Source organism: Elephas maximus, chromosome 20, assembly GCF_024166365.1.
Source record: "Elephas maximus indicus isolate mEleMax1 chromosome 20, mEleMax1 primary haplotype, whole genome shotgun sequence".
Taxonomy (NCBI): domain Eukaryota; kingdom Metazoa; phylum Chordata; class Mammalia; order Proboscidea; family Elephantidae; genus Elephas; species Elephas maximus.
In genome coordinates this window covers 44,381,874-44,399,030 of record NC_064838.1, presented here as the reverse complement: position 1 = coordinate 44,399,030, position 17,157 = coordinate 44,381,874, and the positions used below count along the sequence as shown (strand labels likewise).

Genomic DNA, 17,157 nt, shown 5'->3' with positions numbered 1-17,157 from the left:
AGCCACTGAATCCTTTATGGAGCACAGCTCTACTCTGACACAAATCGGGTTGCCATGAGTCAGTCAACTAGTAGACGGCTTGTTGAAATTCTTCTTTTAGATTGAGTTAGCATTCCAATTAAGCGTGATGCAAAACCAATCAAAACAAAATATGTAAGAAACTTTGACAGGTAACGAAGAAACACCAAAAGCAAAAATGTACCTGATGCCAAGGGGGCACACAGACTGGTCTCCCCAGATATTCATGCATATGTGCGTAAATCCCACTTACTGCTAGAATTCAACATGGACAGCATATGCTTTTGCCAACTAAAAATACATCTCTTAAAAACAGAGTATGGTGTGCTTTAAATATCATCTCATCACAACCCTGAAGCTGCAGACATGGCTTGTTCAATTTCAGGAAGCACCTGCCATGGGCAACTGGCCCTGCCAGTGCCTCTTCAAGGAGTTCCCCTTCACAGCACACTTGTTCCAGATAAAAACTCTGACTTCCCTTTTTAATTCAGATAAACACATTGAAACATGTTTCTAGGAATATTACAAAACCACTGAAGAATAAATTAAGAAAGTCATCAAGTAATGCATCCTTCTAGGTTACTTTTAAAACCAGTCAAGAATTAAATGATATAGATCTAATATTTATTACCTGTTTTCCTAACTTATAAAAACAAGATAAACTACTATGCCATTTTGTGTTATTTATTTTGTAATAATCCAATGTCAAGTATGTTTAAGTTAGGCCGTTAAGTTATCTACAAAGTAAGAAATGTAATTAAAGCATGGTACCCGTTCACTAAATATGGCAAGTATGCATGCTATTCAACTCTGGGAAAATCAAGTACAAATCGTGTGTGAAAAACCAGGAATAATTCCACTACTTTTGCTAGACATCACAATTACACTTTTCCTTTATACGTAATTAAAAATAGCATTTTTGTTAATAGGATGTAGAGATGTTAACAATAGGAAATAAGATAAACTTTAGAATATTTCATGATGTATAAATTGATTTTAATTTGCAGGTTTAATCTAATGTCTCTGAAAACCTGGTAGGCCTGCAAACACTGTAGTTACATTTAAAAGAACCATCACCACTAACTTGTACTGCTTGCACATCAGAAAGTATTTTCCTTTCCAGATAATAACTCATCCGGGGTTGCAAAGTCAACAGCTTATGTTCACATGCCTGAGCGCTTTTGCTTTCAGGGCACACCTTCCTCAAACACAGCACATTCTCACACAAGAGTGAAGGGCTGGAAAAGGTGAGGACTTTAAACAGAAACTGTCAGCACTCCTCCATCCCCCTCTACACAATCTCTCAATTCAGGACATCTCAAACTTCACCCTTAGAAAAAGCCCTGCGCAAAGGGGAATGCTGGCTACAATGCCTCCTGGTACTTTTTGATGCCTTAATCTATTAAAAGACACTTCCCTGAAGCCAATATTTTGAGTTGACTCTGGGTTTGAGGCTCTGGAAGATTATTTTGTTTGTTTTTACACCCCAGGGCAATGCACCATGGTAAAAGTCAGTTTGGTTGGGCAATCTATCTTTTGTTTGTTTGTTGGTAAAGAAGAGAGACGGCTGTGAGAGGAAGAATCATCTGCGAACACCTGGACTAAAACATGCTTTCTCAGGCAATTTACTTTTAGGGAAGGTCATATGTGGAAGGTAAGGGTCTAAAAGTTGGCTCCTTTAAAAACAATCCATGCCTGCACCCCCTGAAAGCTCTTCTCAGACTCCCAAGGGTACTGGAGCCCAGGCTGAAGGCTGCCCATAGGCACCATGGGAAGAGGGCTGCGCATGAAGGACAGGATGAGGAGGGGCATGGGCCCCACAGGGCACGGCTGAGCTGCCCCTCAGCCCTCACCTAGATTCCTGGCTCAAGAGGACAAGAAAAAAAACTTTTACCTGTTAAAGCCACTGGGGAAGGGTGTGCTGTTACATGAGCCCAAAGATAAATCTTGCCATCTGCTAATGCGTCATGACCATTTAAGGTGGCTAAAAATTAGCTATTTACTTCCTGAGTTAATTAAGCAAGTATGTTTATCTAGGATGTCTAAAGGCATGCAAAGGCAAAGCAAAAGATCTACGTTATTGAATCCCCACAATAACCACAAAGCCCCAGTCATCACTAGTCACAGATGAGTGGCGACATGACCAATCTAATTAATAAACCAACCAGAAGAAAAATAATAAATTTCTTTCTCTTTGTGGAAAACTGCAAACCCTTACATAGCAAGATAATCTTCATACTGAACTGAACTTTGCTTCAACATTGTCGAATTTATCTAAAACACTTACTACTCTAGGTAACTTTAAGGTGTGGGGGAGGAAGTAACTCCAACCAGCAAGCACTCTTCTGAAGATATGTAAATAAATCTAGAAAGATAACCCTATTTGTATATACCTAAGAGACTTGAAAGCAGGGACATAAATAGACACATGTACAGGAATGATCACTGCAGCACTACTCACAATAGCCAAAAGGTGGAAACAACCCTGACGCCCATCAACAGATGAATAAACAAAACATGGTTTTGTTTATACACACAGTGGGAATATTGCCTAGCCATAAAGCGAAATGAAGTCCTGATACATGCTACGACACAGATGAACTTTGATAATACTATGCTGAGTAAAATCAATCAACCGCAAAAAGACAAACACTGTATGATCTCAACTATATGAAATATCTAGAATAGTCAAACGTAGAAAAACACGGTTCATCTGTGATTACCATGGGCAAGGGTGGGAAGGATAAATCACTGTTTCGGAAGCACTGAGTTTCTGTTTATGCTGATGGAAAACCTGGCAATGGGTATTAGTGGTGGTTGTACAACATGACTGATGTAATTCGTGTCACTCAACTGTACACATGAAAAACACTGAATTGGTAAATGTGCTATATATATATATTTGTACCAATAAAAATATGCCCCCAAAAAAATTCTATTTGGGTATTAAACTGCAAAGCAGTCAAGATCCCAGAGCCTAGACCTGAACTGTGTGGGTTCGAACTCCAGGCTCACTGGTCATGTGACTCATCCGTGAACTAAGGGAGAATAGTGCCTTCATCTCAGAGCCATCATGAGAACCAAGTGAGGCAGACAGCACAGAGCCCGGTGCACACACACCCACAGCAGGTAACAGCTGACCACCAGGGCCATCACTCTTACCCTGGGAAGGATCTGAAGGAAAGACGACAGAATGTTAACACTACAGCTCTATCCTCCAAGCCGCTGTCTCAGGAGCCTCTCCCTTTCCCCTAACTGATGTGTAGGGGGCTCTTAATCACTTTGGAATCTTCTGGAACTTCTCTACTGGGGCTCCTCATCTGAACCACAGAACACAGAAAATGATCTAAGTGACAATTTTTACCGCCATTCCAGGATGGGAGATTTGACTTATTACATAGAACAGATGCTAGGGGGCAATAAGACTTAATTCCCTTGCTGGACCCTGTAAATTCCTGACGCATTTTGCACTACAAAGCTATAGAACATACTGTACCCATCTATATATTCATGAGGAAAAAACTTCGTTACTAATAGCAAAAAGCAAATAAAATAATGTCTTGTGTAGGTTACAAACGTAAGAAAACGTTAACATCAAAAGGTTAAAGGTGGTTTTCTCTGGGTGGTGGAATTGCAGGTCAAAGTGTATATGGAATACAAATTGACTTTTTCCAAAAAGTAGGCCAGTGTGAGCAGACCCACTTACTGACCACTCCCTCCCTGCCCTGACGACTTGAAAAGCGCTGCTCTCACGCGCGTCTCCTATCTATCTCACATGCCCACTGCTGCAGCTCTACTCTGAAGTCAGAGGGCAGGTTTCCCACGTTATTCCTCTCAGTTCTTTCAGATGAACTTAAAATTGACAGGTTTTATTTTTCTGTTAAGTTCCTTTGGGATTTCAAGGAAGTGAATAAAATATGAAAATTACGGAGAACTGGATGTCTCCACCCAAACCTACACAGCATGTTTGTCAACAGTGATCCCGAGATATGTTATTAGTTTTATCGTTATGAATGAGATCTATTTTTCATGATTTTTTTCTGATTATTCTAACAGAAAAGCTGCTAACTTCCCACATCCTCCTTCTAATTATTTGTGTCAATTCTCTAAGGTTTTCTAATCATATCTATAAACAATCATCCATTCCTCCTTTCTATTTGCTAATCTATTTTTCTCTAAAACTTCCATAAAAGCGTCAAGTATTATCCCATAATTGGCTTTGTTGCCTTTTGTGATTGTAATAGGAATAGTTCCAGAGTGTTTCCACTGAAAATAATGTTGATTGTGAGTCCAATTCGCTATTATTAGGGAAATTTCTTTGGTTCCTAGTTGATTAGGGTTTGCAATGTTTTTAAAATCAGCAATGGACACTACGTTTCATCAACTGTCTTTTCGGCGTCTGTGAAGATAATATGGTTCTCCTCTGATCTTCTGATGGTATATTTTGCTGGTAGACGACTTCACTGAGTCACTCAAAACCCTGAATAAGCCCTCCTCGTCCTGGAGGCAAGGTGCTCGTGTTCCACTCACCTTCCACATCAGCTCCCCACTCCAGAAGTAAGCCACTCGATGGAGGCTCTTAGCCATTCTGCCTCAGGCTCAACTTCTGGTTGCCACATTCTAGCTGCATACCAAGAGCCAAAAGCCATCAAGTCGAATTCTAACTCATAGCAACCCAGAGGAGAGGAGACTGCCCCACTGGGTTTTCAAAGATGTGTATCTTTTTGGAGCATACTGCCACATCTTTCTACTGCAGAACAGCTGGTAAGTTTGAATCGTCAAACTTTAGGTTAGTAGCTGAGTGCTTAACCACTGTGTCACCAGGGCTCCCTCTCTAGTTACTCAGCCCCGGCGATCAAGTCAATCTCTCTGCTACAGGTTCCTCATCTGGAAAAAAAAGATATTAGTACCTGCACCTCACAGAGTTGCTGTGAGTGCTAAATGAGGCCATGAACGTAAGGAGCTCAGAACGATGGCGGTACACAATAAGCCTTAAGATGTTAGAGATCACGCTTTTGTCAGGTTTTAGTACTAGGGTTATGCTAACTACATAAACTTAACATCTTTTATGTAAAACTTGTTCAGTGACTGGTGGCCTGTTCATGTGTTACAGTTCATCCAACAAGTACTTACTGGTGCCTCACTAGGTGTTAGGCACTGGGCTATAATGGTGAACAGACACCCACCTTATCAGCAGGCCTACTTCTGCTGGCTAGTGTTCCAAGTCCAGGTATGTATGTTTTCCAGGGACATATAAACAAACCTAAAACCAAAATGCCATGTGACACCTGCTAGGATGAGTACAGGCACCCTGGGGACACAGAAGGGCCACTGGCAGGAGGGCCAGGGCAACGTCTGGGACACTGAGGTGGCTGTAATTCACTGCCCCTGGGAAGCTGTCGGTAGAGGGGGTATCAGCCAGGGTTCAACCAGACACAGGAACACTCTAGGTATTTCAAACAGAGGAATTCCATACAGAAAACTGGTTATACATATGGTAGTATATACACAGTGGTCACACATCCAGAGATTCACAAAGCAGGAGCCACTACCTCCCAGCCCTCAAGGCTCAAGGAGCAAGAGGAGGAGGTGATGTCACCGGAGTTCAGAAGAGGGACAGTTCACAGGAGCCAAACTACAACAGGGCAACAGGGCTGCCTAGCAAGAACTGCACCACAGAGAAGACACAGCCATTATCATAAAACTCTCACATACAGACACACACACAGACTGATCCTGGCTTCCCCCTTCCTTGCTCCTCCTAATCGCCTACAGCCAATGCCTCCCACTGGTCCAACTTAGCTCAATGCCTCCCACTGGTCCAACTTAGCTGGAAGCCAGCTGACAAGGTACCTGGGAAACACATTGTGCGAGGATTTGAGAATACGATGGTGGTGACGCAAAGCAGAGAAGGACAAGCCTGTAACTCACAGAGAGGATGAACAGGAACTCCCAGGGTGACAAGAGCAGGTCCAAGGGGACCGCAGCTCTGTACCACTAGAATGATAGGACCTGGGGCTCTAGGGTTTAGCGAAGCCAGTTTGAAAGAGGAAATCTGTCCTACAGGTCAGTGGTTCTGACCTCTATCACGTGAACTACAAAGGGCCAGGGTCTAAAGCCCCATACACACAAAGCCCTGGCATTGATTTAGTCTGCTCCAACAAAATGTAAAATGAATATGTGAAGCAGATGTTGTAATGAACAAAATCTACATTTAAACGTATCACTCAATCTTTTTAGTCAGCCTGTACTAAGTATTCTACAAGAATTCTTCCACAGAATTCTCACAACAACTCTAAAAGCCAGGCCTCATTACTGCCCCCACTATATAGAAAAGGTCACAGAGGCACAGAGCGGGAACAGCCTGTCTAAGGCCATTACAGCCACAGAAGCCAGACTACGGCCTCACGTTCCTACTCCACAACTAGCGTCATGAAGCCCTCTACACTGCCTCTCAGAAGCAGGCTCACTGTAAATTTTCTCATTAAATCAGTAGTAAAAGCACAGCTACTGAATGTGGTGAGAAGCTGATTAAACTTTTTCGTGTTCACTAGATGTCCTCACCCTCGAAAAGGTCAGAAACCTGGTACAGATGGCGAGAAGCCAGTGCAGAATCCTAAGCAGGGTTCCGGACGGGGTGTCATCTTCAGTCCCGCTGACAGCAATGTGCAAGAGGCTGGAGGGGGCAACAGCAGGACCTGCAGAAGGACAGGAGTTTGCCCAGCAGACAACATGGGCATTGGGACGCATGTTCCAAGCAGAGGAAACAGCATAAGAAACAACCAGGAAGGCATGTAAGACCACAGAAACACAACACACCTGCACTGGGTGCCCCAAGAGGGAAACAACACACCGCCTGTGAGCTGACCATGGATGGAAATCCTTTACAGTCACGAGAGGACCTCAGCTACCACCAAGCACCCTTTACCCGTTTCAGAAGACCCCTGCCTATCTCAGCACTGAAAGCTTTAGTTATGCGACCAGCGCCAATCTGAACCCAGTGCCAATCTGAACCCGAGTGAGCTAGCCTGTCTCCAGAGTACCGGAAGCCCTGCGGCCAGCCCTGTGGCTACCAGGGGTCTGCAGAGGCCTAGGCACTGACAAGCAGCTGTCCTCAAGAAACTGCTCTCTACTGTTAACCTTCAGGATTCTAACCCTGAATACATGGAGCCGAGCAGTGAAGAGGAAAATATGGACAGCTAGAACAAAATCATTCTGTAAAGAAAACGAAAGGAAAAACAAGAGTCTGGCAAGGCCTGCAATTCTTTTCCCTCCCTCTCTGTACCCTAGTACTTTGTGAAAAGCCCACTTAGGGGATTCTGATACACACTTCCCTCCACTGCCCCCAGAGCAGTGTTTCTGAAACAGCAGCCCAAAGCCCACCCACCCAGACCCACCTAGGTGATGCCTGGTCCCAAGGTCACAAACCACTGCTTCAGGGTCTGATGTTTTAAAAATTCAACAGTTTTTAAATTTGCATGTGAGTGTTACAAGAATTCTACGAGAATATGTTAAAACTGCTACAAGCCCAGTTCACTACATTTCCGTTCACCTGGCCAGCACTGCCGCTTGCAGGGCCTCCACTCCCCTTCTGCCCGTCAGCCCTAGGGACCAGCTCAGCTCTCCCACCTTAGCTACAGGGAGAAAGGGAGGAGCTGGTAACTTAACAACAGATTTAAGCTGCATCCCTCCTCGATGAGTGGCACCAAGCTCATCCCCACGTGCGTCGGAGAATCCAGGGGTCACCCCAATGCTACCAAGTCATACTGGTGACAGGCTCTCCTTCCCCACTGCCCTCTCCTTTCCCACTCCCCAGCTCTGCGAAGGGGAAATGATTCTAGATTAGATTCCTTTACAGATGAAGACAACCGAGGATCCTCATAGGAAGTCTTACAAGGCTATCCCTGAACCCAGGTACCACTCAAAAAACCTTCAGCTGATGTATTCTATCCCAGTTTCTCTTTTTCTCACTCTTTAAACAGGGGTTTTATTAATTTTTTGTTCACACAATTAATTTATTTTCAAATACAAAAAGGAAAAGGTTATAAAACGAAAAAATCCATTATCTTAACACTCAGAAGAACCACTATCCATTCACTGGTAATATGTTCTACCAGTTTTGTTTCTATGCAAATACATTCACAAAGGACATTCTGGCTCTAAGCATTTCACTAGCAACAGTTCCGTACTGAACAGCAGCTGGTCCACTGTACCTGTGCCTACATCCCTGGACAGTCCCTTGAGATGAATTCCAAAGACATGTAATTGTCAAGGGTGAACATTAGGCATTTTTCTTAGTTTTTCAAAACATTACCAAATGGCCCTCCAACAATGTCAGAGTGGATCCCCAGCGAAACTCTCATCAGCACAGCATGAGAATGTGTCCCCATTCACCTCAGCCAGCGCAGAGTCTTCGTCCCATCTGCAGGCCCAGCCACGCTCCATTCTGACCTTGGAGAGGACGTCCCTTATGCCTAGCAGCGTCTTCGGTGAAGTGCCTGCTCATCCCATTACCCACTGTTCCACAGGCCGTTCATCTTTCTTATCAGTTTCTGCTTTCTTGTCATGTGAAGTTATTTTTGGCCAATTAGAAATAATGTTGACAGATCCACTGGTACCTTCTTCTCTGTGGCTGGTGCCTCTGCTGTCAGCCTGCGAGGCCATCTCCTTCCCCCAGGGCACTTGGCCCATCACAGTGACACTAAGAAATCACATACCTTATGGGCTCAGCGGCCCAACTGTAACAGGGGTCAACCATAATACCAGTATCTGCCTTACAGGGTTGCTGTAGGGACTAAATGACTTAATATGTGTAAAGCACACATAATGCAGAACAAAGAAACAAAAAAACCCACTGCTGTTGAGTCGATTCTGATTCATAGCAACACTACAGGAAAGAGTAGAACTGTCCCATAGGGTTTCCAAGGAGCAGCTGGTGGATTCAAACTGCTAACCTTTTGGTTAGCAGCCAAACTCTAAACCACTGCACCACCAGGGCCCCACAGAGAATAACAAAGCAAATGTAAGTACTGGCTATTTCTACACCTTTGTATACTTTTTAAAATCCGTAGACCTTTATTCTGCACAGCATTTTAACACATTTTTCCCCAAAAGGCTAGCATTCATTTGCCCATCAGCTCCCATTTGCCAATAACTTGGAAACCACCTTTACCACATACAGAGGGTGAACGTGCTCTTACGTTTGTTTCTGGCTCAGGGTTGTGAGGCACCAGGGCTACGTCATCTTTAGCCGTGGTAGCCCTGTGCTAGTTTAATAACTACAGCGCAAATCCCCTCCGCTATTTTCCCAATGTCTTCTTAGGATGCTTGTCCGTAAATTCTTCCACAATTTTCTGAAAATCGTTTAGGAATTTCAAATAGAATCGCATTAAAATACTTCGGAAGAAATAACATCTTTGCAGAAATTTCTTTGCCCCACCTCACGTCCCACATTTAATCTGTCAGCAAATCTTGTTGGTTCTACCTTCAAGGAAACCCAGCATCTGCCCACTTCTCACCACCTCTCAGCCACCACTAACCCACCCTCATCTCTTGCCTAGATGATGGCAATAAATACCTAACTATTCTCCTCCTTTCCTCCCTTGCCACCTTACAGTTTATTTTCAAAAAACCAACTAAATTGATCCTTTGAAAATTATCACATCATGTTTCTAATTATGGGTGGGGCTTATCAGCCAAAAGGTTGGCGGACTGAACCCACCCAGAAGTGCCTTCGATGACAGGCCTCGCCATCTGCCTCCAAAAGATCACAGCCTTGAAAAACCTATGGAGCAGTTCTACTCTGCAACATAAGGGGCCACCATGAGTCGGAGGTAACAACAACGTTTTCCTACCAGACTCCAAGTGGCAGCCAAGGCCCTGACAATGACCCACAAGGTTCTGTATGACCTGGCTCCCTGTTCCCTCTGATCTTTTCCTAAAATTCTCCCCTTGGCTTAATCTGCTCCAGTTACACTGGCCTCCTGGCTTTTCCTCGAAGCCTTTGCACTGATCACTCCCTTTGCCCAGAATGCTCTTCCCTCTAGACACACATGGTTCCCTTTCTCACTTGCTTCAGGTCTCTGCTCAGGTGTTACTTTCTCTGAAGCTGTCCAGTCTATCCTACTTATTGTCATACACATTGTCAGGGACCTCTTTCCTTGTTTTTTCCTCATCACGTTAGTAATTTGATTTACTCTGTTTTCGTTGCTTTGGCATGTTCCCCACCCCACCACTAGAACGCAAGCAGGGCCGCTTCCCGTTCTGCCCATTGCCACGTTTTGAAACTAGAAGACTGCCTGCACAGCAGGAGGCGTTCACAGGACAGAAGGGAGGCATCATCCCACCCAGAGCACTGATTCTTCTGTCTCTCACGCTACAGGTTTTGGGGTTTCCTCCATTTAGTTCCTGTCTGCTTGCTGCTAACCAAAGAAGTCGGGAGTTCAAAGCTACCAGCCGCTCCTAGGAAATCCCAGGAGGGTAGCTCTACTCTGTCCTATAGGGTCGCTATGAGTTGGAATTGACTTGACGGCAACAGGTTTTTGGCTTTTCTTTTTGGTACTGCAGCCACGTAGCACAACTCCGGATGGCATACATTTATTCTGTAACTGGTCACTTAAATATCTTCTAATTCTAGTCATTTTTCAAATGATTCTTTTGGGTTTTCTAATGAAGAGTCAAATCTTCTCTAAATTATTGTCTCTTCCCTACCATATTTTTCTTGGTTTATTTCAATGGCAAAAGCCTCCGGACCCATGTTAAATGACAAAGGTAACAACGGTGATACAACTAACTCCCTACGTAATTCGTAGCTGTGTGTCTAGAACGTCCTTGGTAATTCCCTATGAAGGAGGTTTGGGTGACAATCTTTACTACATCCAGGAGGCGCCTTTTCATTCCTATTTCCATCAGTAATGAGTATCAATTTTTTAAAAATCAAATACAGGATTTGTTGAGAAAATAATAAAATTCTTCAGTGACCTATTATTGTGATACGAAACTGTTATTTTCCTTTGGCTGATTTTCCCTGTAATAAACTACACCATGAGTATAACTAACAAGTTTGAGTGTGTTCTGTAAGTCTGTCTAGAGAATTATCAAACCTAAGGGTGGTCTTGGGGACCCTCGAACTTGTAGCTGGTGTGGGAATTGAGGGTGGTCCTGGGGACCCCTAAACTTTGCACCCAGTCTCAAAATTTCTCCCTCAAAATACTTATTAATTACAAAGGAAAAAATAGTAACTTCGTAGTGGAAAAACCTTGCAGATAACACCTTAACCAAGTGACGAGAAGTTAACATTGGTAGTAATAAATCATGCTGGCACCATGTACTCCAGTAGGATGCAATGAGAAGGGCATATCACTCTGGTTCCAAAAACTTCACAGCCCTAGTGCAATCATGAGAAAACATCAGACAAACCCAAATTGATGGACATGCTACAAAATAACTGACCAGTACTCTTCAAAAGTGTCATGAACGACATCAAAAGACTGAGGAGCTGACTGACACACAGGGTACTAAAGAGATAAAACAGCTAAAGGCAACATGGCATCCTGGACCAGAAAAAAGAACACTAGTGAAAAATGTCTAAATTGATGAGTGTATAAGAATACTTTGATCACCAATGAAGGATGCCAAGAAACCAACTCATTATTTTGAAAACATAAAGATTAAAACATTTACCCTGACATTTCTGTACGAACCGTGCCTCAAGGTATGAGAAGTTTCTCTTTACAGAAGCATGCTCGCCAATAAACGAAAAAGGAATGACAGAATTAGACTATCTGCTTTCTTCAAACCCTGAAGAACAGATCTACTCACTGATCTTCAATGGCTACTCAACACAGAAAGACAGGCCATCAGCCCTCAGGTGCCTCCTGAAAGAATGTGGCTATGCTTTTTTAAAGTGTCCTGATTTTTTAAAGATAATATTGAAATATTTATAAAAACAATGAGAAAAAAACCACCTCTACAGGTGTCACTCTGATGCAATGCCGGGAATTCAAAATGCTTTATTTACCTGAATGTTTGTAGTTTTCTTTTTCCTTCCAGTTCAAGCTTATCTACCAGATAAATCCCTGAAAAAGGCATTTGGTCTCTTTCGTTAATTTTGTCTGGTGTATGTGAATTCTGTCATTCTACAGATTTTCACCACCACACTTTATTCTACTGTCTCTTGTCAACTCCATCTTGATACTCTACGAACTGTGGAGGTAACCCTTCCTATATCACAATTAACACTGAGATGTACGACATTCATTACAGGGAAATATTTGTTTTAAGAAAATTAACAGAAAATGGTTATTTATTTTAAATAAAAAGGCATGATACTACCAAGCACTGACAGCAAGATATAAAATTGTATTGTTGATCCTACATAGGCATTCTGGGTGCAGCAAACAGTTTGTACTGGACTACTAACCAAAAGGTGGGTGGTTCCAACCCACTCGGCAGCTCCATGGAAGAAAGGCCTGGCAATCTCCTTCAGTAAAGACTACAGCCAAGAAAGCCCTATGGGGCTTAGTTCTAATCTGTAACATACAGCGTCACCTAAGTTGGAGTCAACTTGACAACGATGGGCTTTTTTAACCTTAACATTTTTTAAATAAGTAAGACAAATAAAATACACAAAAAATACATGGGGGAAGCAGGTATTAAAAGAGTTCACTGTTACCTTTACAAAAGGACTTTCCAGTTTCTTTTAAACACTGGGTCCCACTACTACATTTTCAAGAGGAACTAAGACACAAGGTTACAAACTAGCAGGTTATGTTTGGTCCACACGGTGTCTTTTAAAAATTCAAAATTGCTAACCCTTTACAATGATTTCAATACCACTCTGAACTGGGGCCTACAATGCCGCACTGCACCCAGTGGCTGGGGCCATGGAATGGCTGCCCCTGGGGATAGCGTCAGTCCCACTCTCAGGGTCTTCTCAATCCCAAAGGCCATTTGTTATCAGTTTTCACCTCCGCTTTACTGACACCTGGCCTGTTTTTCGTCATTTACCTCAGAAACCTTCCAGGTAACAGAGTGTGCAATCCTCAACTTTCACACAGCTTTTTTAGGTAAATAAAACATGTCCATACCGATACCCTGGTGGCACAGTGGTTAAGGCTCGGCTGCGGTTCAAATCCATCAGCCACTCAAATCCTTGGAAACCCTACAGGACAGTTCTACTCTGTCCTGTGGGGCTGTTATGAGTTGGAATCAACTCGCCGGCAATGGGCTTTGGCTATACTGAGGCTGGAAATTTTGTTACTAATTTTTTTTTAAGTTGATAAAATTAAGGAGTTGATACACAAAAAGACCAGACTTACTGGCCTGAAGCAGATTGGAGAAACCCCGAGAATATGGCCCCTGGACGCCCTTTTAGCTCAGTAATCAAGTCACTCCCGAGGTTCACCCTTCAGCCAAAGATTAGACAGGTCCGTAAAACAAAAGGACAGAAGGAGCACACCAGCCCAAGGGCAAGGACTAGAAGGCAGGAAGGGACAGAAAAGTTGGTAATAGGGAACCCAAGATCAAGAAGGAAGAGTGTGGACATGTGACATGTCGTGGGGTTGTTAACCAATATCATAAAACAATGTGTCTACTAACTGTTTAATGAGAAACTAGTTTGTTCCGTAAACCTTCATCTAAAATACAATTAAAAAAAAAATTAAGGAGTTGATGAAGGATAAAAGAGTACTTGGAACATAAAAGTAATGCAAAGAATATAGAAATGCCTGTTCTATGCATTTCCTCTGTGCTTAATTAAGTTAACAAGCTAACTGTTATTTCCAAGAGAAGAAAAGAGCACTCGGAAGCCGCAGTCACTGAAGCACGCACGTCCTCACCTGCAGTGTTCCCAGCTCCTTTCTGCTTTTTTTTCTTGGCTAGTTGAATGGCTCGGTAATCAGTTCTTGCTGAGCCCCCACTTTCCTGAGACCAAAGAAAAGTGTGTCAGTCACTGGATCTAAATGGCAAAGGAAGGGGTAGCAAAGGAACTACTGAAATTTAGAAGTCTGCTTTTGGGACATATTAAAGCTCCAATAACCATTCTAGGACGATTACATGCAAAGGCATAGGAATAATCGGATGCCACATCCAATTAGCGATAGCTAAACAAACTCAGAGTTGGAACAATATAATTTCATTATTCAGAGAAGCAAATTATTCCTCCAGTCTAAAACATGTTAAAATATTTACATAGAAACTGTTATCAAGTGAATTACACACTTCTCTGCTTTCTGAAATGAATAACCGGCCTTCCCTTGGTGACTCAGGGTTAATTTACTGCAGCATTTCCCAACATTTCCGAAAATATGCCACAAAGCAGTACTTGTACAGCAGACTGGGGGAGGTCCTATCCGACAGACCCCCTGCAGAGGCCTCCCTGGCAGCACGTGCTATCCTCAAAGTCTCATCCACCAAAACTATAATTAAGTTAATGAATTCAGAAGTTTACTGAGGAGCCAGACAAACAGTACGCAAAGAGGACTTCAACTGTTGTAAATCTATGTATGTTTTATAAGAAAAGTGGTTTAATATTTATTACTATAAAAAAAAAAAAAGAATAAAGAACACCCCTCAACAGCTCGTGGCATACCTGAAACCCATTCACCACACACCATTTGTACTCAGAGAAGCTAGGCTGCCCAAGGTCACATAGCTAGCAAGAAAATGAACAAGGGGTTAGGATCGAGGTCCTGCTAGCTCCTCCTGCCTCCACCCACAGTTCCGCTTCTGGGAGATAGAGTGGGGCATGAGACAACTTCCAAGACACCAGGCCCCTGCACACAGAGGCTGACTGCCCCCTAACCTCTGCACTGCAGCCCATCTCTCACTCACTGCCCATTCACTTGTCCACTTAGCAATCACTGTGGCAACCTAAGCAAATGCTACAAAGTATGGCTATGACAGTGACAAAGTAAGACATCAGAAAAGGACAGAGAGACTGTACTTTTTTCAAACTAAAAATAAAGAAAGCTGGCTCCATGCTAGATCAGTTACTAGGTTCCCTCACAATTAATTCTAATTTAAAAGATTTAACATATGTTCACAATATAAAGATCACCATCAAATTTAACCTGCGCCACAAAAACTGTCTGATCGTTCCCATCTGAGACTTAAGACGATTAACCCATGAGTCTTTAAATTATTCTAAATTATATTAAATGTGTAATTGAGAGAAATAATTAAAGCATACTTAACGTCCAGCCTGAAAACTGGTGAAGTACTTTTACAATCCTCTAGGAATGAAGGTTCACAGACCATTCCCTTTTTTTTCCTCTTGTTAATTAAAAAAAAATATTTGGCATGGTTTTAAAGTTTCCACTAAACCTTAAAGGTAGTTTGTATCGTGATTCCTCCTCCTCTGGTCATTAGTAATTCTAAGGTCATTTTATTATGTGAGAAGCACAAAGGCAAAACATTGTAACATTAAGAACATCCCAATATTTTTCAAGAAAAAGAACACATTATCATGGAATCAGAGAATTCAACAGGACCTTAGAAACCATCTAGCCAAACCCCTCATTTTAGAAATAAGTGAGAATTTAAGGCTCAGATAGGTTAAGTGATTTGCTCAAGGTTGTGAAAGCTAGTCAGTTCCAGACTCAAGATCAGAATTCAGATTTCCAAATTTGTAGGCCAGGGCTCTGTCCTCTTTTGTAAACCAGTAAGAAATGTCTGCATATAAATGATTGATCCAGAATCTCCTCAAAATTGAGAGTAATGGGAGTGAGCTATGTGGCGGTGACTGAATATAGTACTTCATACCAGATACAAGTTTCCAGGCACTGCACTGAGGTCTGTGTCTTTCTGAGCACTGCAGTTTTCTGCTGGGTTGGAGAGCACTCTGCCTCTTTCCTGCAGCCCAACTTCTGGGCCAGGAGGTGAGTTCTGTTCCACTTTGATTGGAGCCCGCAGTTCTGGGACGTGGCTGTTTCCATTGGGGCTGTTTGAAGGGGTTGGTGTGGATTTGTTCAATGCTGAATTGTTGCTGGAGCTCAAAGCCTGTGGCTCTTGACTCAAGTTCTTCACAGGCAGAGACACCACAGAACCTAACGCTTCTGCTCTTACAGGTTGCACAACACCTGGATTTAGGTTGCTCTGCTGAAGAACAGTGGCTGTTGACCCAAGCATGAGAGGGCTATCCAGACTGGAAGGAATGTCACTGTTGGCCACCAGGACCAGTGGGTCCATCTGTCCCAAGGAACTGCTGTTAACAGGAAGGTTCCCTCCCAGAGATGAGTTCACAGAAGTAACATCAACAGTCAAGATTCCAGAGTTCACCAATGCCATGTCCGATGTAACTGCTGAACTATTATTATCACTAGATGCATTAGAGAAGAGAGACACAAGGTCTATATTATTGAGCTCCCTTTGTCCTGGGCTGGTAAGTTCACTGCTAGGTGTAAGAGAACTTGCAGCTTCTAGCTGAGACAAGAGATCTGAAAAAGGAAGGAATTTTCCAGTTATTTTACGACCTCAGAAGACTAAGAATTTTTTGTTTATGCTCAAGATGTAAGCAAGTGACCCACCAAAGCAACATTTACTGTCTCCTTCATTACCCTGTTGCCTAGTTATGACTGATTGGGACTCCATGCTTGGCCCATCAAAGGAGACCAAAAACACAACTAAAGGAAAAGAATGCTCAATGGTGTGCTTCATACATACATTTTCTCAACTTCTCAAGCTGACAGGGATTCTTCTAGACAGAGGAAAAGACTCCAAACGGAGTAAATAACTTTTTCGAAAGTCACATTAACTGATAACGTTAAGGGGCAAGATTTGAATCCATATCTTTCAAGCTTCAAAGCTCGTACTCTTTCTTCTATAACACAGCAACTACCCCTGAGAAGAATGCAAAATTTGTCATGGAACATAAACCTTCAGAAGAAGTCAGTTACAAGCTGAACTCTGACTCTAAGTATACTTTTGGAATCAGCTTGTGTCAGCTATGTCTCATAAAACTCTATACCCTCACTCCATAACAAGCTGCTACCCCAAAACTGACTTGAGTCATCTGGGGGTGACCAATAGGAACAAAACTGTCCTGCCTGGCCTAGCTCTAGGCGGATGCAAAACACAGAAGTAGGATATCAGGCTCTACCCAGTGCTCTGGACATGTGTCCAGTTCAGTGAAGTTTTTCT

At 42.8% G+C, this 17,157-nt stretch overlaps 1 protein-coding gene across 2 annotated transcripts in view; it reads right to left on the bottom strand.

Moving 5' to 3' along the window:
• ZXDC (ZXD family zinc finger C) overlaps positions 1–17,157 on the bottom strand; it is a 50,695-nt gene that overhangs the window by 7,595 nt on the left and 25,943 nt on the right. For both annotated transcript variants that reach the window (XM_049862534.1, XM_049862535.1), the window contains exons 6-7: positions 15,781–16,454; positions 13,857–13,941 (exon numbers count right to left, since the gene is read on the bottom strand). In XM_049862534.1, the coding sequence (XP_049718491.1) occupies positions 13,857–13,941; positions 15,781–16,454 (759 nt within the window). The remainder of the gene's footprint in view (positions 1–13,856; positions 13,942–15,780; positions 16,455–17,157) is intronic.